General features: G+C 53.2%; 1 protein-coding gene across 1 annotated transcript in view; it reads right to left on the bottom strand.

Moving 5' to 3' along the window:
* Positions 1 to 22062, bottom strand: part of LOC146797188 (semaphorin-3F-like) — a 670875-nt gene that overhangs the window by 25111 nt on the left and 623702 nt on the right. Inside the window, exon 16 of the mRNA XM_085629898.1 lies at positions 11027 to 11094. Coding sequence (XP_085486024.1) covers positions 11027 to 11094 — 68 coding nt within the window. The remainder of the gene's footprint in view (positions 1 to 11026; positions 11095 to 22062) is intronic.

Raw genomic sequence — 22062 nt, 5'->3', positions numbered from 1 at the left:
AGGGCATGAAAGAGAGGCCAGGACAGGTCAGGGAGGGAGAGGAGAAGCACATGTGAGAGAGAGGAAGAGGAGGGTGGGAGAGATGGAAGGAGAGAGAGGGACAGGGCGGGGAAGAGTCTACTGAGGACGGGGGGGGGGGGGGGGGGGGGTCAGCGCAGCCCCAGCAGGGGATCAGAAAGCAGGACGGGGCAGCGCATCATTTCCACGATATTTGGGGTCAAACCGAACGGTGGAGTTGATTTATGTTTCTCCTGTCACTGGGTTCCTTCCAAGCTCCGTCCCCGGCAGGGGAAGGAGACAGGACGGTGCAAGAGCTCGGAGCAGAGCGAGTTTGCAAAAGGCAGCTTTGGAAAACTCTGGCTCTGCAGCACCGGACTCTAAGGCCAGAACACGAAGGAGATCTTCGGTGGGCCCCAAGGAGCCCCTCGGTGGACGGGGGCGTAGGTGGGCACCAGGTAGGGCCTCGGACGGGAGGGGCGTTATTGGGCACCACGGAGGCTCTCGGTGGATGGGAGAGGTGTAGGTGGGCACCACGGAGGCCCTTGCTGGACAGGAGGGGGATAGGTGGGCACCAGGAAGAACATCGGTGCATGAATGGGGCATAAGAGGGCACCATGAAGAACCAGATGGGCATAGGTGGGCACAAGGGAAGCCCACAGTGATGGGAGGGGCATAGGTGGGCAATGTGTAAACTGACACGCCAGTGAGCGCCTCCTCTGCAGAGACAATGTGTACACTGACACGCTAGTGAGTGCTTCCTCTGCTGACAATGTGTAAACTGACACGCCAATGAGTCCTTCATCTGCAGGACTATGTGCAAACTGAGACGCCAGTGAGTGATTACTCTGCAGACAATGTGTAAACTGACACGCCAGCAAGTGATTCCTCTGCTGACAATGTGTAAACTGACACGCCAATGAGTCCTTCATCTGCAGGACTATGTGTAAACTGACACGCTAGTGAGTGATTCCTCTGCAGACAATGTGTAAATTGACACGCCAGCGAGTGATTCCTCTGCTGACAATGTGTAAACTGACACGCCAATGTGTCCTTCATCTGCAGGACTATGTGTAAACTGACACGCCAGCGAGTTATTCCTCTGCTGACAATGTGTAAACTGACACGCCAATGAGTCCTTGCTCTGCAGGACTATGTGTAAACTGACACGCCAGCGAGTGCTTCCTCTGCAGAGACAATGTGTAAACTGACACGCCAGCGAGTGCTTCCTCTGCTGACAATGTGTAAACTGACACACCAATGAGTCCTTCATCTGCAGGACTATGTGTAAACTGACACATCAGCGAGTACATCCTCTGCTGACAATGTGTAAACTGATACTCCAGCGAGTGCTTCCTCTTCTGACAATGTGTAAACTGACACGTCAATGAGTGCTTCCTCTGCATAGACAATGTGTAAACTGACACTCCAGCGAGTGTTTCCTCGGCAGAGACAATGTGCAAACTGACTCGCCAATGAGTCCTTCATCTGCAGGACTATGTGTAAACTGACACGCCAGCTAGTGCTTCCTCTGCTGACAATGTGTAAACTGACACTCCAGCGAGTGCTTCCTCTACAGGGACAGTGTGTAAACTGACATGCCAGTGAGTGCTTCCTCTACAGACACAATGAGTAAACAGACACGCCAATAAGTGCTTCCCCTGCAGAGACAATGTCTCTGCAGGGGAAGCACTCATTGGCTTGTCAGTTTACACAATGTGTAAACTGACACGCCAATGAGCGCTTTCTCTACAGGGACAATGTGTAAACCGACACGTCAATGAATGGTTCCTCTACAGAGACACTGTGTAATCTGACACGCCAATGAGTGATTCCTCTACAGAGACAATGTGTAAACTGACACGCCAATGAGTGCTTCCTCTACAGGGACAATGTGTAAACCGACACGTCAATGAATGATTCCTCTACAGAGACACTGTGTAATCTGACACGCCAATGAGTGATTCCTCTACAGAGACAATGTGTAAACTGACACGCCAATGAGTGCTTCCTCTACAGAGACAATGTGTAAACTGACACGCCAGTGAGTGCTTTCTCTGCAGAGACAATGTGTTCGCTGACACGCCAATGAGTGCTTCCTCTACAGGGACAGTGTGTAAACTGACATGTCAGTGAGTGCTTTCTCTGCAGAGGCAATGTGTAAACCAACACGCCAATGAGTGCTTCCTCTACAGAGATAATGTGTAAACTGACACACCAATGAGTGTTTCCTCTACAGAGACAATGTGTAAACCGACACGCCAATGAGTGCTTCCTCTACTGGAACAATATGTAAACTGACACGCCAATGAGTGCTTCCTCTACAGAGACAATGTGTAATCTGACACGCCAATGAGTGCTTCCTCTGCAGAGACAATGTGTAATCTGACTCGCCAATCAGTGCTTCCTGTGCAGAGACAATGTGTAAACTGACACGCCAATGAGTGATTCCTCTACAGAGACAATGTGCAAACTGACACGCCAATGAGTGATTCCTCTACAGAGACAATGTGTAAACTGACACGACAATGAGTGCTTCCTCTACAGAGACAATGTGTAAACCGACACGCCAATGAGTGATTCCTCTACAGAGACAATGTGTAAACTGACACACCAATGAGTGCTTCCTCTGCAGAGACAATGTGTAAACTGACACACCAGTGAGTGCTTCCTCTGCAGAGACAATGTATAAACTGACACGCCAATGAGTGCTTCCTCTGCAGAGACAATCTGTAAACTGACACGTCAGTGAGTGCTTCCTCTGCAGGAACAATGTGTACACTGAAACGCCAATGAGTGCTTCCTCTGCACGACTATGTGTAAACTGACACGCCAATGAGTGCTTCCTCTGCAGGGAATGTGTAAACTGACAAGCCAGCGAGTGCGTCCTCTGCAGAGACAATGTGTAAACTGACACGACAGTGAGTGCTTCCTCTACAGGGACAATGTGTAAACTGTCTCTGCAGAGGAATCACTCACTGGCATGTCAATGTGTAATCTGACATGCCAATGAGTGTTTCCTCTGCAGAGACAATGTGTGAACTGACACAACAGTGAGTGCTTCCTCTGCAGAGACAATGTGTAAATTGACACACCAATGAGTCCTTCCTCTGCAGGACTATGTGTAAACTGACACGCTAGTGAGTGCCTACTCTTCAGAGACAATGTGTAAACTGACACGCCAGTGAGTGCTTCCTCTGCAGAGACAATGTGTAAACTGACACGACAGTGAGTGCTTCCTGTGCAGAGACAATGTGTACATCGACACGCAGATGAGTGCTTCCTCTGCAGAGACAATGTGTAAATTGACCCGCCAGTGAGTGCTTCATTTGCAGAGACAATGTGTAAATTGACACACCAATGAGTCCTTCCTCTGCAGGATTATGTGTAAAGTGACACGCCAATGAGTGCTTCCTCTGCAGGAACAATGTGTAAACTGACACGCCAATGAGTCCTTGCTCTGCAGGACTGTGTAAACAAACGTCAATGAGTGATTCCTCTGCAGAGAATGTGTAAACTGACACACCAGCGAGTGCTTCCTCTGCAGAGCCAATGTGTAAACTGACACGCCAATGAGTGCTTCCTCTGCAGAGACAATGTGTAAACTGACACGCCAATGAGTGCTTCCTCTGCAGAGACAATGTGTAAACCGACACGCCAATGAGTGATTCCTCTGCAGAGACAATGTGAAATCTGACACACCAATGAGTGCTTCCTCTGCAGAGCCAATCTGTAAACTGACATGTCAATGAGTGCTTTATTTGCAGAGACAATGTGTAAAGTGACACGCCAGCAAGTTCTCCCTCTACAGGGACAGTGTGTAAACTGACATGCCAATGAGTGCTTTCTTTGCAGAGACAATGTGTTAATAGACACGCCAGTGGGTGCTTCCTTTGCAGAGACAATGTGTAAATTGACACACCAATGAGTCATTCCTCTGCAGGACTATGTGTAAACTGACATGCCAATGAGTGCTTCCTCTGCAGGAACAATGTGTAGACTGACACGCCAATGAGTCCTTCATCTACAGGACTATGTGTAAACTGACAAACCAGTGAGTGCTTCCTCTGCAGAGACAACATGTAAACCGACACGCCAATGAGTGCTTCCTCTGCAGAGACAACGTGTAAACCGACACGCCAATGAGTGCTTCCTCTGCAGAGACAATGTGTAATCTGACACGCCAATGAGTGTTTCCTCTGCAGAGACAATGTGTAATCTGACTCGCCAATCAGTGCTTCCTGTGCAGAGACAATGTGTAAACTGACACACCAATGAGTGATTCCTCTACAGAGACAATGTGCAAACTGACACGCCAATGAGTGATTCCTCTACAGAGACAATGTGTAAACTGACACACCAATGAGTACTTCCTCTACAGGGACAATGTGTAAACTGACACGCCAATGAGTGATTCCTCTACAGGAGTATGTGTAAACTGATACGCCAATGAGTGCTTCCTCTGCAGAGACAATGTGTAAACTGACACACCAGTGAGTGCTTCCTCTGCAGAGACAATGTATAAACTGACACGCCAATGAGTGCTTCCTCTGCAGAGACAATCTGTAAACTGACACGTCAGTGAGTGCTTCCTCTGGAGGAACAATGTGTACACTGAAACGCCAATGAGTCCTTCCTCTGCACGACTATGTGTAAACTGACACGCCAATGAGTGCTTCCTCTGCAGGGACAATGTGTAAACTGTCTCTGCAGAGGAATCACTCACTGGCATGTCAATGTGTAATCTGACATGCCAATGAGTGTTTCCTCTGCAGAGACAATGTGTAAACTGACACGCCAGTGAGTGCTTCCTCTGCAGAGACAATGTGTGAACTGACACATCAGTGAGTGCTTCCTCTGCAGAGACAGTGTTTACATCGACACGCAGATGAGTGCTTCCTCTGCAGAGACAATGTGTAAATCGACCCGCCAGTGGGTGCTTCCTTTGCAGAGACAATGTGTAAATTGACACACCAATGAGTCCTTCCTCTGCAGGACTATGTGTAAACTGACACGCTAGTGAGTGCCTACTCTTTAGAGACAATGTGTAAACTGACGCGCCAGTGAGTGCTTCCTCTGCAGAGACAATGTGTAAACTGACACGACAGTGAGTGCTTCCTGTGCAGAGACAATGTGTACATCGACACGCAGATGAGTGCTTCCTCTGCAGAGACAATGTGTAAATCGACCCGCCAGGGGGTGCTTCATTTGCAGAGACAATGTGTAAATTGACACACCAATGAGTCCTTCCTCTGCAGGATTATGTGTAAAGTGACACGCCAATGAGTGCTTCCTCTGCAGGATTATGTGTAAAGTGACACGCCAATGAGTGCTTCCTCTGCAGGAACAATGTGTACACTGACACGCCAATGAGGCCTTCATCTACAGGACTGTGTAAACTGACAAACCAGCGAGTGCTTCCTCTGCAGGGACAATGTGTAAACTGACACACCAATGAGTCCTTCCTCTGCAGGACTGTGTAAACTGAAACGTCAATGAGTGATTCCTCTGCAGAGAATGTGTAAACTGACACACCAGCGAGTGCTTTCTCTGCAGAGCCAATGTGTAAACTGACACGCCAGTGACTGCTTCCTCTGCAGAGACAATGTGTAAAGTGACATGCCAGCAAGTTCTCCCTCTACAGGGACAATGTGTAAACTGACACGCCAATGAGTGCTTTCTCTGCAGAGCCAATGTGTAAACTGACACGCCAATGAGTGCTTCCTCTGCAGAGACAATGTGTAAACCGACACGCCAATGAGTGCTTCCTCTGCAGAGACAATGTGTAAACCGACACGCCAATGAGTGATTCCTCTGCAGAGACAATGTGTAATCTGACACACCAATGAGTGCTTCCTCTGCAGAGCCAATCTGTAAACTGACATGTCAATGAGTGCTTTCTTTGCAGAGACAATGTGTAAAGTGACACGCCAGCAAGTTCTCCCTCTACAGGGACAGTGTGTAAACTGACATGCCAATGAGTGCTTTCTTTGCAGAGACAATGTGTTAATAGACACGCCAGTGGGTGCTTCCTTTGCAGAGACAATGTGTAAATTGACACACCAATGAGTCATTCCTCTGCAGGACTATGTGTAAACTGACATGCCAATGAGTGCTTCCTCTGCAGGAACAATGTGTACACTGACACGCCAATGAGTCCTTCATCTACAGGACTATGTGTAAACTGACAAACCAGTGAGTGCTTCCTCTGCAGAGACAACGTGTAAACCGACACGCCAATGAGTGATTCCTCTACAGAGACAATGTGTAAACTGACACGCCAATGAGTGCTTACTCTACAGGAGTATGTGTAAACTGACACGTCAATGAGTGCTTACTCTACAGGAGTATGTGTAAACTGACACGCCAGTGAGTGCTTCCTCTGTAGGAACAATGTGTACACTGAAACACCAATGAGTCCTTCCTCTGCACGACTATGTGTAAACTGACACGCCAATGAGTGCTTCCTCTGCAGAGCCAATGTGTATACTGACACGCCAGTGAGTGCTTCCTCTGCAGAGACAATGTGTAAAGTGACACGTCAGCAAGTTCTCCCTCTACAGGGACAGTGTGTAAACTGACATGCCAATGAGTGCTTGCTTTGCAGAGACAATGTGTTAATAGACACGCCAGTGGGTGTTTACTTTGCAGGGACAATATGTAAATTGACACACCAATGAGTCATTCCTCTGCAGGACTATGTGTAAACTGACAAACCAGCAAGTGCTTCCTTTGCAGGGACAATGTGTAAACTGACACGCCAAAGAGTCCTGCCTCTGCAGGACTATGTGTAAACTGACACATCAATGAGTGATTCCTCTGCAGAAAATGTGTAAACTGACACACCAGCGAGTGCTTCCTCTGCAGAGCCAATGTGTAAACTGACACGCCAGTGAGTGCTTCCTCTGCAGAGACAATGTGTAAAGTGACACGCCAGCAAGTTCTCCCTCTACAGGGACAGTGTGTAAACTGACACGCCAATGAGTGCTTTCTCTGCAGAGCCAATGTGTAAACTGACACGCCAATGAGTGTTTTGTGTGCAGAGACTATGTGTAAACTGACACCCCAGCAAGTGCTTCCTCTGCAGGGACAGTGTATAAAGTGACACACCAATGAGTGGTTCATCTGCCGAGACAATGTGCAAACTGACACGCCAATGAGCGCTTCCTCTGTAGACACAATGTGTAATCTGACACGCCAGTGAGTGCTTCCTCTGCAGAGATAATGTATAAACTAACACGCTAGTGAGTGCTTCCTCTGCAGAGACAATGTGTAATCTGACACGCCAGTGAGTGCTTCCTCTGCAGAGATAATGTGTAATCTGACACGCCAATCAATGCTTCCTGTGCAGAGACAATGTGTAAACTGACACGCCAATGAGTGCTTCCTCTGCAGAGACAATGTGTAATCTGACACGCCAATGAGTGTTTCCTCTGCAGAGATAATGTGTAATCTGACACGCCAATCAATGCTTCCTGTGCAGAGACAATGTGTAAACTGACACGCCAATGAGTGATTCCTCTATAGAGACAATGTGTAAACTGACACGCCAATGAGTGATTCCTCTACAGAGACAATGTGTAAACTGACACGCCAATGAGTGCTTCTTCTACAGAGACAATGTGTAATCTGACACGACAATGAGTGCTTCCTCTACAGAGACAATGTGTAAACCGACACGCCAATGAGTGATTCCTCTGCAGAGACAATGTGTAATCTGACACGCCAATGAGTGCTTCCTGTGCAGAGACAATGTGTAAACTGACACGCCAATGAGTGATTCCTCTACAGAGACAATGTGTAAACTGACACACCAATGAGTACTTCCTCTACAGGGACAATGTGTAAACTGACACGCCAATGAGTGATTCCTCTACAGGAGTATGTGTAAACTGATACGCCAATGAGTGATTCCTCTACAGAGACAATGTGTAAACTGACACACCAGTGAGTGCTTCCTCTGCGGAGACAGTGTTTACATCGACACGCAGATGAGTGCTTCCTCTGCAGAGACAATGTGTAAATCGACCCGCCAGTGGGTGCTTCCTTTGCAGAGACAATGTGTAAATTGACACACCAATGAGTCCTTCCTCTGCAGGACTATGTGTAAACTGACACGCTAGTGAGTGCCTCCTCTTCAGAGACAATGTGTAAACTGACACGCCATTGAGTGCTTCCTCTGCAGAGACAATGTGTAAACTGACACGACAGTGAGTGCTTCCTGTGCAGAGACAATGTGTACATCGACCCACCAGTGGGTGCTTCCTTTGCAGAGACAATGTGTAAATTGACACACCAATGAGTCCTTCCTCTGCAGGAACAATGTGTACACTGACACGCCAATGAGGCCTTCATCTACAGGACTATGTGTAAACTGACACACCAGTGAGTGCTTTCTCTGCAGAGAATGTGTAAACTGACAAACCAGCGAGTGCTTCCTCTGCAGGGACAATGTGTAAACTGACACGCCAATGAGTCCTTCCTCTGCAGGACTGTGTAAACTGAAACGTCAATGAGTGATTCCTCTGCAGAGAATGTGTAAACTGACACACCAGTGACTGCTTCCTCTGCAGAGACAATGTGTAAAGTGACATGCCAGGAAGTTCTCCCTCTACAGGGACAATGTGTAAACTGACACGCCAATGAGTGCTTTCTCTGCAGAGCCAATGTGTAAACTGACACGCCAATGAGTGCTTCCTCTGCAGAGACAATGTGTAAACCGACACGCATAGTGAGTGATTCCTCTTCAGAGACAATGTGTAATCTGACACACCAATGAGTGCTTCCTCTGCAGAGCCAATGTGTAAACTGACACGCCAATGAGTGCTTCCTCTGCAGAGACAATGTGTAAACTGACATGTCAATGAGTGCTTTCTTTGCAGAGACAATGTGTAAAGTGACACGCCAGCAAGTTCTCCCTCTACAGGGACAGTGTGTAAACTGACATGCCAATGAGTGCTTTCTTTGCAGAGACAATGTGTTAATAGACACGCCAGTGGGTGTTTACTTTGCAGAGACAATGTGTAAATTGACACATCAATGAGTCATTCCTCTGCATGACTATGTGTAAACTGACAAACCAGCGAGTGCTTCCTCTGCAGGGACAATGTGTAAACTGACACACCAAAGAGTCCTTCCTCTGCAGGACTATGTGTAAACTGAAACATCAATGAGTGATTCCTCTGCAGAAAATGTGTAAACTGACACACCAGCGAGTGCTTCCTCTGCAGAGCCAATGTGTAAAGTGACACGCCAGTGAGTGCTTCCTCTGCAGAGACAATGTGTAAAGTGACACGCCAGCAAGTTCTCCCTCTACAGGGACAGTGTGTAAACTGACACGCCAATGAGTGCTTTCTCTGCAGAGCCAATGTGTAAACTGACACGCCAATGAGTGCTTCCTCTGCAGAGACAATGTGTAAACCGACACGCCAATGAGTGTTTTGTGTGCAGAGACTATGTGTAAACTTCCTCTGCAGGGACAGTGTATAAAGTGACACACCAATGAGTGGTTCCTCTGCCGAGACAATGTGCAAACTGACACGCCATTGAGCGCTTCCTCTGTAGACACAATGTGTAATCTGACACGCCAGTGAGTGCTTCCTCTGCAGAGACAATGTATAAACTGACACGCTAGTGAATGCCTCCTCTGCAGAGACAATGTGTAAACAGATACGTCAGTGAGTGCTTCGAGTGCAGAGACAATGTATAAAGTGACAGGGCAATGAGTGTTTTGTGTGCAGAGACTATGTGTATATAGACACGCCTATGATCGCTTCCTCTGCAGAGACAAAGTGTACATCGACAGGGGCAATCCCCCCGGTGGGCTGCTGGTTTTGGGCCCCTGGGGCCGTTTTTGTTACAGGGACGTTTTTGCAGCAGCATAGCTGCATAATCTGCCCTGTAACAAAATCGGCTGAAAACCGGCCCTGGCAAAGAAATTGGCAGCACCCCCAAGCCCTGTGGGGGCCAGCCGAGCACTTTGCCAGGGCCGGTTTTGGTTCCCAGTCTGCCCCTGTACATCGACACGCCAGTGAGTGCTTCCTCTGCAGAGACAATGTTTAAACCGATACGTCAGTGAGTGCTTCCTCTGCAGAGACAATGTGTAAACAGATACGTCAGTGAGTGCTTCGAGTGCAGAGACAATGTGTAAACAGATACACCAATGAGTGCTTCCTCTGCAGGGACGATATGTAAACTGACACGTCAATGAGTGCTTCCTCTGCAGAGACAATGTGTAATCTGACACGCCAATGAGTGTTTCCTCTGCAGAGACAATGTGTAATCTGACACGCCAATGAGTGTTTCCTCTGCAGAGACAATGTGTAAACTGACACGCCAATGAGTGCTTCCTCTGCAGAGACAATGTGTAAACTGACACGCCAATGAGTGATTCCTCTACAGAGACAATGTGTAAACTGACACGCTAGTGAGTGCTTCGAGTGCAGAGACAATGTGTAAACAGATACACCAATGAGTGCTTCCTCTGCAGGGACGATATGTAAACTGACACGTCAGTGAGTGCTTCCTCTGCAGGGGCGATATGTAATCTGACACTGCAATGTGAACACAGCCATGATAATGCAAGATCTGCACATTGGTAGACTTTGGAAATGAGACTGGTAATGTTGTGAGTACCTGCTCAGGGCGTCTGTAGCTGTCGCCTCAATGTGTGTTTTCCTTCCTTGGGTAAAGTGGATCTGGGCCTCGCAATGTGTGTTCATTTAGCCTCATCTTCAAGGATACAATGGACGCTCTCCCATGTCTTCTGGGTAAGATCTTTTCTAGGCCAATGAAGATGGGATCTTTGCGCTCTGAGCCGCTACAAGCCACAAATGAAAGGACTTATGCCGGGTCCTTCATGACCCCCCTTTCTATGCGTGTTTGTGTGCGATGTCTCAAGGTCCACTGAGGGCGTTTCCAGCTGCTGAGACTTTCCAATCCATTCTTCCTGTCCTCACACCACAACCCTCCTTGCTTTTCCCCCCATCTTGCACCCGCTCGGCAGGTGTCTCACCCTCAGGGCACTCACCCTTGGCGTTGAACCCTCGGCACTGCCTCAGGGGGTCTCCATGCTTGATGTCCTGGCGACGACTCCTCCTGCAGAGAACAACGCAGAGAGCTTCAGTGAGTTACAGTGCATGAGAGCACATCTGTGAGACAGCACACGAGAGCGCATCTGTGAGACGGCCCATGAGAGCACATCCAGTGAGACAGCACATGAGAGCACATCTGTGAGACAGTGCATGAGAGCACATCTGTGAGACAGCGCATGAGAGCACATCTGTGAGAGTGTATGAGAGCACATCTGTGAGACAGCACATCTGTGAGACAGCGCATGAGAGTACATTTGTGAGACAGCGCATGAGAGCACATCTGTGAGAGAGCACATCTGTGAGACAGCGCATGAGAGCACATCTGTGAGACAGCGCATGAGAGCACATCTGTGAGACAGCACATCTGTGAGCCAGTGCATGAGAGCACATCTGTGTGACAGCACATGAGAGCACATCTGTGTGACAGCACATGAGAGCACATCTGTGAGACAGTGCATGACAGCACATCTGTGAGACAGCACACAAGAACACATCTGTGAGACAGCACATGAGTACATCTGTGAGACAGTGCATGAGAGCACATCTGTGAGACAGAGCATGACAGCACATCTGTGAGACAGCGCATGAGAGCACATCTGTGAGCCAGCACATCTGTGAGCCAGTGCATGAGAGCACATCTGTGAGACAGCACACAAGAGCGCATCTGTGAGACTGCCCATGAGAGCACATCTGTGAGACAGCACATGAGAGTGCATCTGGTGAGACAGTACATGAGCGTGCATCTGTTGAGACAGTACATGAGAGCACATCTGTGAGACAATGCATGAGAGCACATCTGTGAGACAGCTAATGAGAGCACATCCGTGAGACAGCACATCTGTGAGACTGCGCATGAGAGCACATCTGTGAGAGCGCATGAGCACATCTGTGAGACAGCACATCTGTGAGACAGCGCATGAAAGTACATCTGTGAGACAGCGCATGTGAGCACATCTGTGAGACAGCACATCTGTGAGACAGGGCATGAGAGCACATCTGTGAGACAGCGCATGAGAGCACATCTGTGAGCCAGTGTATGAGAGCACATCTGTGTGACAGCGCATGAGAGCACATCTGTGAGACAGCACACAAGAGCACATCTGTAAGACAGCACATCTGTGAAACAGCGCATCAGAGCACATTTGTGAGACAGCGTATTAGAACACATCTGTGAGACAGCGCATGAGAGCACATCTGTGAGACAGCGCATGAGAGAGCATCTGTGAGACAGTGCATGAGAGCACATCTGTGAGACAGCACATGACTGCACATCTGTGAGATAGCGCATGAGAGCACATCCGGTGAGACAGCACATGAGAGCGCATCTGTGAGACAGCACATGAGAGCGCATCTGTGACACAGCACATTAGAGCACATCTGTAGGATGGCACACGAGAGCACATCTGTGAGACAGCGCATGGGAGAACATCTGTGAGACAGCACATGAGTGCACATCTGTGAGACAGCGCATGAGAGCACATCTGTGAGACAGCGCATGGGAGAACATCTGTGAGACAGCACATGAGTGCATATCTGTGAGACAGCGCATGAGTGCACATCTGTGAGACAGCACATGAAAGCGCATCTGTGAGACAGCACATGAGAGCGCATCTGTGAGACAGCACATTAGAGCACATCTGTGAGATGGCTTACAGGAGCACATCTGTGAGACAGCGCATGAGAGCACATCTGTGAGACAGCACATGAGAGCACATCTGGTGAGACAGCACATGACAGTGCATCTGGTGAGACAGCACATGAGAGCACATCTGTGAGACAACACGAGAGCACATCTGATAAGACAGCACATGATTGCGCACCTGGTGAGACAGCACATGAGAGCGCATCTGGTGAGACAGCACACAGGAGGTCATATGGTAAGACAGTATATGAGAGCGCATTTGGTGATATATCACATAAGAGCGCATCTGTTGAGACAGTGCTTGAGAGTACATCTCTGAGACCGCACATGAGAGCACATGTGAAACAGCACATGAGAGCGCATGTGTGACAGCACATGAGAGCGTATCTGGTGAGACAGCACATGAGAGCACATCTGTGAGAGAGCACATGAGAGCACATCTGTGAGACCGCACATGAGAGCACATGTGTGAGACAGCACATGAGAGCGCATGTGTGAGACAGCACATGAGAGCGCATCTGGTGAGACAGCACAGGGGAGCACATCTGGTGAGGCAGCACATGAGCACATCTGTGAGACAGCACATGACTGCACATCTGTGAGACAGCATGAAAGCACATCCGGTGAGGCAGCACATCAAAGCGCATCTGTGAGTCAGCACATGAGAGCGCATCTGTGAGACAGCACATTAGAGCACATCTGTGAGATGGCTTACAAGAGCACATCTGTGAGACAGAGCATGAGAGCACATCTGTAAGACAGCACATGAGAGCACATTTGTGAAACAGCACATGAGAGCACATCTGGTGAGACAGCACATGACAGCGCATCTGGTGAGACGGCACATGAGAGCACATCTGTGAGACAGCATGAGAGCACATCTGATAAGACAGCACATGAGTGTGCACCTGGTGAGACAGCACATGAGAGCGCATCTGGTGAGACAGCACACAAGAGGTCATATGGTAAGACAGCATGTGAGAGCGCATCTGGTGAAATATCACATAAGAGCGCATTAGTTGAGACAGCACTTGAGAGCACATCTCTGAGACCGCACATGTGAAACAGCACATGAGAGCACATGTGTGAGACAGTACATGAGAGCGCATCTGGTGAGACAGCACATGGGAGCACATCTGGTGAGACAGCACATTAGAGCACACCTGTGAGAGAGAACATCTGTGAGAGAGCACATGAGAGCACATCTGTGAGATCGCACATGAGAGTACATGTGTGAGACAGCACATGAGAGCGCATGTGTGAGACAGCACATGAGAGCGCATCTGGTGAGACAGCACAGGGGAGCACTGTTGGACCCAGCCTCGTGGCGTGGTCCTGACTTCCCTGGGGTTGGGCCCGTTCCCCGCCCTGGCCTCCACGGGCCACCCGTTCGAGCCGCACGAGGTCGCATACACCTCGGGGCTCCACCATTTTGTTGCCTGCCACGTGACCCTGCACACCAGTCCACCTGACTCCGCTCAACCCGGCCTCGGCCCCAGCGAGGCCCAGACATTGAGGCACCAAGAACTGGCCAGGGGGTATCACGTGAACACCTCATCGCCCTGGCGGAGGGCGGTATCGATGGGACCCCCAACCGTCCCCACACACCGAGGTGCGATCGGCCTCCATCTCTCCTGGGCCCGGCGCCTCTCCTGCTGGGCGTCTGGCCGCTCCCACCCCGGCCTCTCCGCCCCTCCGGGCGCAAGGGTCCGGACTTCAAAGGGCTCCAGGCCTATATCTGGGGCGACCCCGCAACAGACCGGCAGTTGTATCCCGGAGTCGAGAGCCCTGCTGATCGAATCGCGGCCGACCCTACGGAGAAGAACTCTTGCTTGAATCCACCACGAGCCCTGCAGACTGCGTCGCGGCTCCTTCTTGCCGAAAACTTGAAGCCCCCCGGAACATCGGGGCCCTGCTGACGCTGTCGCGGCCCAACCTCGCTGAACCCTCCCTCGGAGCCCTGCTGACGACGTCGCGGCTCGAGCTGAGCAGAAACCATCTTGAGTGCCCCGCTGACCTGGTCGCGGCTCTCCACGAACTGAACGCCAGAGCCCTGCTGACGCCGTCGCGGCTCGACCCCTCCGAGATCCGGAGGTCCTCCAGCTTGAGGATAAGAACTGGGCCCCAGGTACCCTCGTACTGAGCTCCTGCCAAAGACTGTCCCGCTACCCCTTCCCTTCTAAAGAGACACTGAGACTTTTGTGGATCCCCCGATCCTTTTCGTGTAAATACTGATCCCGTAACCTTTAAGTGCTGATAAAGATTTGCTCGTCTTGAGACAACCTCCTTGAGTCCGGTGTGGTGGTGTTACTGTGCTAGTGCATGATAGGAGAAGGATCTCCCTCGGAGGCATCTCAGCGGCGCTCGGCTACTTCGTACAGTGTGGGGGCCCCTCTGGGTGGTCTCTCCGACTCCCCGAGGTCCGCCTTCCAACATTTGGTGGCCAGCGACGGGATCCGAGCCGAACGCAGTACGTACAAGCCAGTAACCCACTAGCTACCCATCCAAACAACCGGAAGTTATGAGCAACCAAGAGAACAACACGACCACGGAGTTCCAGCCCGAACGGTTGGAGGAATACACGCACAAAGAGTTGAAACAGTTCTGCAAAGACAAGGGCATTGCAACCACCGGCCTAGGTACCAAAGAAGAGATGCAGAAAGCCCTGAGGACCTGGCTAGAGGCCGGGGCAGGCCCCTCCCAGGACGAAGGTCCACTGCCCCTGACTGTGGCCACATCAACCGCACCAACTCCGGCAACCGGAGGAAGAAACAGCCTAGAAATCGGCCTCTCCGAAGAGGAGATACGAGAACGGGAGAAGGTCCGGAACCACGAACCAGAGCTCGCACGACTACGGCTGGACGGCGAACTCCAGCTAGCAGAGAAGAAACTGGCCCTAGAACAGCTACGGCTACAAGAGGAGATAGAAGAGAAGAGACGGCACCGAGAGTTGGAGGAAAAAAGACTGACCCTTGAGCACGAGCGAAGTCTCAAAGAGCTCGAAATCAAGGCAAAGAACAGGGGGACCGACACCCCCAGTAATAGAGACACCCTACCGCCTGCCGAAAACAAGGTACATATCCCTAAAGATGTCGTCAAGGAGTACTACAAAAATGACGATATCCAACAATGGTTCAAAGCATACGAGGTGGCCATGACCTCCCATCGGGTGCCCCGAAAGGACTGGGGCGCCGGCCTGTGGGGTCGGTTCCTTAGTGAAGGTCGAGACACACTGCTCCAGCTGCCAGAGGAGGTGATGACCTCCTACGACCACATGAAGGAGGCCCTGCTCACCCGCTACGGGCTAACCGCGGAAATGTACCGCCAGCGGTTCAGAGACTGTAAGAAGATCCCGGGCACTACCTGGGTGGAATATGTGGACTTTTTCAGCCGGGCCCTAGAAGGATGGATCAAGGGTAGCAAGGTCACCACCTACGGGCAGCTGGTCGACCTCATTGTTTGGGAACATCTCTCCAACAATTGCTTCGTGGAGCTAAGGCAACACCTCCTAGACAGCAAGATGACCGACCCACGTAAACTCGCCGTCGAGGCCGATCGATGGGTCAACACCCGCGTCCCCCGGAACTCGATGGGGGAGTACCAGAGGAACCCCACCGGACCTCCACGCCAACGCGGTGGAGGGGGAGGGCCGAACCGGAATCGGGCCCCCCCTGCCGGGGCCCCCAGGAGCCCGCCTCGAGGGCCGCCGCCGCAACACCTCTCCCCGAGCCTAGCCCGAAGAGGGGCGACCTCAGCCAGAACCGGACCACGGCCCCCAGTAACCTGCTACGGCTGTCAACAAACCGGACACTATGCCAGCGATCCGGTATGCCCCCTGAACCGAAGAAGCGGGGCCGGCGGGCCCCCGCCCCGACAGCTGGTGGCCGCCGCCCTGGGGGAAGGAGAGGAAGAAGAAGAAATCCTCGACCGAGGAACCACCGAATGGGAGCCGGCGGCCATGTCCCTGGTCTGCCTGGGCAGCCGAGAAATGGTGCCCCACACACCAATCCCAAGCAACACCCAGAAATACCGGCAGCAGGTCACCATCAATGGCCGACGGGCCGAAGCCCTTCGTGACACCGGCGCCAGTGTCACCGCTGTCCGCTGCCACCTGGTGACCCCCGAACAAATCCTACCCGATGTGCTGTGCCACGTCTGGACGGCCAACAACAGCGAAAGCCTGTGCCAGATGGCCCTGGTCCCCTTCGAGCGGGGAGGGGTGACAGGCCTACTGAAAGTGACTGTCCGGGATGACGCACCAGTGGACTGCCTCCTGGGGAACGACCTAGAGAGTTCCCCCTGGGCTCAAGTGGAGCGACGAGAGCACCTCCGAATGCTGGGACTATCCGAATGGGCCTGCGCCATCACCCGGTCCATGGCCGCCCAGGCCCCCCGCTCATCCCAGGCCCCCGGTACCGCCCAGCCCGAGGGGCTCGCACCAACCCCCGCCTGCAGCAAGGGGGAGGCGGACACCGACACTGGACTGACTGAACCCTCCCCCGAAGAGATTGCTTCCCTAGGCGCCCTACCAGAACTTACACAATGGCGCCACGAAGGGGGCCCCTCGCGAGAACAGTTCCAGCAAGAACAGCAGTCCTGTCCCTCTCTCGAAGGGGTCCGACGACAAGCGTCCGCACAAGCCAACGGTGACCAGACCGGCACCCACTGGGTCTACTCGGCCGAGGGCCTATTGTACAGTGAACAGAAAGTGGCAGAACTCGGGGCCAGCCGCGTGTTGGTGGTCCTTCTCCGCTTCCGAGAGTTCCTTCTCAACCTGGCACATGACGTGCCCCTCGCCGGGCACCTGGGACAAGACAAAACTTACAGCCGTCTGGTGACCCACTTCTACTGGCCCCGGATGCGAAAAGACGTGGACAACCACTGCCGGTCCTGTCAGACCTGCCAAGCCAGCGGGAAGACCGGGGGTCGGGTCAAGGCCCCCCTCCAGCCCTTTCCAGCCGTCAGCACCCCGTTCGAACGAGTCGGGATCAACATTGTGGGGCCCCTGGACCCCCGGACCGCCCTGGGCCACCGCTTCATCCTGGTCCTGGTGGACCACGCCACCAGGTACCCGGAGGCTGTCCCGCTAAGAACTGTAACGGCCCCCGTGGTGGGCCGGGCCTTAATGGGAATCTTCTCCCGAGTGGGATTTCCCCGCGAAGTGGTGAGCAACCGGGGCACAAACTTCATCTCCAAATACATGCGGTCCCTGTGGCAGCAGTGCGGGGTCACGTACAAATTCACAACCCCCTATCACCCCCAGGGGAACGGGCTGGTAGAGCGCTTTAACCGAACCCTAAAGGGGATGATCCAGGTCTTGGAAGAGCCCCTCCGGCGGAGATGGGATGTCCTATTGCCATGCCTCCTGTTCGCCTACCGGGAAGTCCCGCAGAAGTCCCTGGGGTTCAGCCCGTTTGACCTATTGTATGGACATCCGGTCCGCGGGCCCCTCAGCCTGGTCAAGGAGGGCTGGGAGACGAAGCTCCAGGGCGCCCCTCCTGACGTCTACCGATACCTCCTGACCCTACGTAACCAGACCCGCAAGTTCCGAGCCCTGGCCGAAGCCAACCTCGAAGCCAGCCAGGAGGACATGAAGCGGTGGTACGATCGGACACCTCGACAATCGAGTTCGAGCCAGGCCAGCGAGTCTGGGTCATGGCCCCTGTTGAGCCCTGCGCCCTCCAGGACAAGTGGACTGGGCCCTTCAAGGTGGTGGAAAAGAAGAGCCCCGTCACCTACCTAGTTGACCTAGAGTCCCCCCGGAACCCCCTCCGGGTTCTACATGCTAACAGGCTCAAACCCTACTTCGCCCGGACCGAACTGAGCCTGCTGCTGGCGACCGACGAGGGGGGCGAGGCCGACTCCGAGCCCCTACCCGACCTCTTGCAGAACGACGTCCACGACGGATCCATCAAAGGTGTCCAGCTCGCCTCCTCCCTGACCCCGGAACAGCGCATCGACTGTCAACAACTGCTGCAGGACTACGCAGCCCTCTTCTCCCTCACCCCGGGGGTGACCCACTGGTGCGTCCACGACGTCGACACCGGGGACAGCCCCCCCGTGCGACACCGAGCCTACAGGCTACCCGACCGAGTACGGGCATGCATCCAGGCCGAAGTAGCGAAGATGTTGGCCCTCGGGGTCATCGAGCCCTCTGACAGCCCGTGGGCCAGCCCTGTCGTCCTGGTACCAAAGGCCGCAGCCCCTGGCCATCCCCCGGAGCTGCGATTTTGTGTAGACTACAGGGCCCTGAATGCTGTGACCAAGACGGACGCCCATCCTATACCCCGGGCCGACGAACTCATCGATCGCTTGGGGTCCGCCCGCTACCTGAGCACGCTGGACCTCACCGCCGGGTACTGGCAGATTCAGCTTACCCCGGCGCCCGAGAAAGATCCGCCTTTTCTACCCCTGATGGGCATTACCACTTTCGGGTGATGCCCTTCGGCATGAAGAATGCCCCGGCCACTTTTCAGAGACTCGTAAACAAGGTCCTGGCCGGGCTCGAGGCCTTCAGCGCGGCCTATTTGGATGACATTGCCGTGTACAGCAACCACTGGGCTGAGCACCTAGTTCACCTCAAAGCCGTCCTGGCCGCACTCCAAAGGGCTGGGCTCACGATTAAGGCCAGCAAATGCCAGGTCGGCCAAGGATCGGTGACCTACCTGGGCCATCAGGTGGGAAGCGGTCAGGTGGCCCCCCTCCAACCAAAAGTCGATGCCATCCAGGCATGGGAACCTCCCACTACCCAGACCGCTGTGCGGGCCTTCCTTGGCCTCACCGGATACTACCGGCGGTTCATCCGGGACTATGGGAGCATTGTGGGGCCTCTCACGGAGCTCACCTCGAAGAAGCAGCCCAAGAAGGTGCACTGGACTCCCCGCTGCCAATCAGCTTTCGAGACTCTCAAGGCCGCGATGTGCACTGCCCCTGTGCTCCAGGCCCCTGACTACAGTAAAGAGTTTATCGTACAGACAGACGCCTCCGAATATGGGATCGGGGCCGTCCTGTCTCAGGTGGATGAGAAGGGACTCGACCGCCCAGTGGCCTTCATCAGCCGACGGCTGCTGCCCCGGGAGCAACGATGGAGCACCATCGAGCGCGAGGCCTTCGCTGTAGTGTGGGCCCTTAAGAAGCTCCGGCCCTATCTCTTCGGTACCCACTTTCGGGTCCAGACCGACCACCGGCCTTTGCGGTGGATAATGCAAATGAGAGGCGAGAATCCCAAGCTGCTGCGATGGTCCATTGCCCTGCAAGGGATGGACTTTTCGGTTGAGCACCGACCCGGCAATGACCACGCCAACGCTGACGGCCTGTCCTGCTTCTTCCGCCTTGACGAGGAGAATCCCCAAGAAGATGGGTGACTCTCCCTGCCTACGGCTGGGGGGGGACGCCTGTTGGACCCGGCCTCGTGGCGTGGTCCTGACTTCCCTGGGGTTGGGCCCGTTCCCCGCCCTGGCCTCCACGGGCCGCCCGTTCGAGCCGCACGAGGTCGCATACACCTCGGGGCTCCACCATTTTGTTGCCTGCCACGTGACCCTGCACACCAGTCCACCTGACTCCGCTCAACCCGGCCTCGGCCCCAGCGAGGCCCAGACATTGAGGCACCAAGAACTGGCCAGGGGGTATCACGTGAACACCTCATCGCCCTGGCGGAGGGCGGTATCGATGGGACCCCCAACCGTCCCAACACACCGAGGTGCGATCGGCCTCCATCTCTCCTGGGCCCGGCGCCTCTCCTGCTGGGCGTCTGGCCGCTCCCACCCCGGCCTTTCCGCCCCTCCGGGCGCAAGGGTCCGGACTTCAAAGGGCTCCAGGCCTATATCTGGGGCGACCCCGCAACAGACCGGCAGTTGTATCCCGGAGTCGAGAGCCCTGCTGATCGAATCGCGGCCGACCCTACGGAGAAGAACTCTTGCTTGAATCCACCACGAGCCCTGCAGACTGCGTCGCGGCTCCTTCTTGCCGAAACCTTGAAGCCCCCCGGAACATCGGGGCCCTGCTGACGCTGTCGCGGCCCAACCTCGCTGAACCCTCCCTCGGAGCCCTGCTGACGACGTCGCGGCTCGAGCTGAGCAGAAACCATCTTGAGTGCCCCGCTGACCTGGTCGCGGCTCTCCACGAACTGAACGCCAGAGCCCTGCTGACGCCGTCGCGGCTCGACCCCTCCGAGATCCGGAGGTCCTCCAGCTTGAGGATAAGAACTGGGCCCCAGGTACCCTCGTACTGAGCTCCTGCCAAAGACTGTCCCGCTACCCCTTCCCTTCTAAAGAGACACTGAGACTTTTGTGGATCCTCCGATCCTTTTCGTGTAAATACTGATCCCGTAACCTATAAGTGCTGATAAAGATTTGCTCGTCTTGAGACAACCTCCTTGAGTCCGGTGTGGTGGTGTTACTGTGCTAGTGCATGATAGGAGAAGGATCTCCCTCGGAGGCTTCTCAGCGGCGCTCGGCTACTTCGTACAGTGTGGGGGCCCCTCTGGGTGGTCTCTCCGACTCCCCGAGGTCCGCCTTCCAACAAGCACATCTGGTGAGACAGCACATGAGACCACATCTGTGTGAGAGCGCATGACTGCACATCTGTGAGAGAGCACATGAGAGCACATCTTGTAAGACAGCACATGAGAACACATCTGTGAGAGAGCACATCTGGTGGGACAGCACATGAGAGGCCATGTGGTAAGACAGCACATGAGAGCGCATCTGGTGAGACAGCACATGGGAGCACATCTGGTGAGACAGCACATGAGAGCACATCTGTGATAGAGCACATCTGTGAGAGAGCACATGAGAGCACATCTGTGAGACCGCACATGAGAGCACATGTGTGAGACAGCACATGAGAGCGCATGTGTGAGACAGTACATGAGAGCGCATCTGGTGAGACAGCACAGGGGAGTACATCTGGTGAGACAGCACATGAGAGCACATCTGTGAGAGAGCACATGAGAGCACATCTGGTGGGACAGCACATGAGAGGCCATATGACAGCACATGAGAACACATCTGTGAGAGAGCACATCTGGTGGGACAGCACATGAGAGCGCATCTGGTGAGACAGCACATGAGAGCACATCTGGTGAGACAGCACAAGAGGTCATATGGCAAGACAGCAAATGAGAGTGTATGTGGTGAGACAGCACACAAGAGGTCACATGGTAAGACAGCACATGAGAGCTCATCTGGTGAGACGGCACACAAGTGATCATATGGCAAGACAGCACATGAGAGCGCATCCGACGACACAGCACACAAGGGCTCATGTGGTAAGACAGCACATAAGAGCGTATGTGGTGAGACAGCAAATTGTAGCTCATCTGGTGTGATT

Source organism: Triturus cristatus, chromosome 10 (assembly GCF_964204655.1).
Source record: "Triturus cristatus chromosome 10, aTriCri1.1, whole genome shotgun sequence".
Lineage (NCBI taxonomy): Eukaryota > Metazoa > Chordata > Amphibia > Caudata > Salamandridae > Triturus > Triturus cristatus.
The sequence above is the reverse complement of the archived record's forward strand: the minus strand, read 5'-3'. Positions and strand labels throughout refer to the sequence as shown.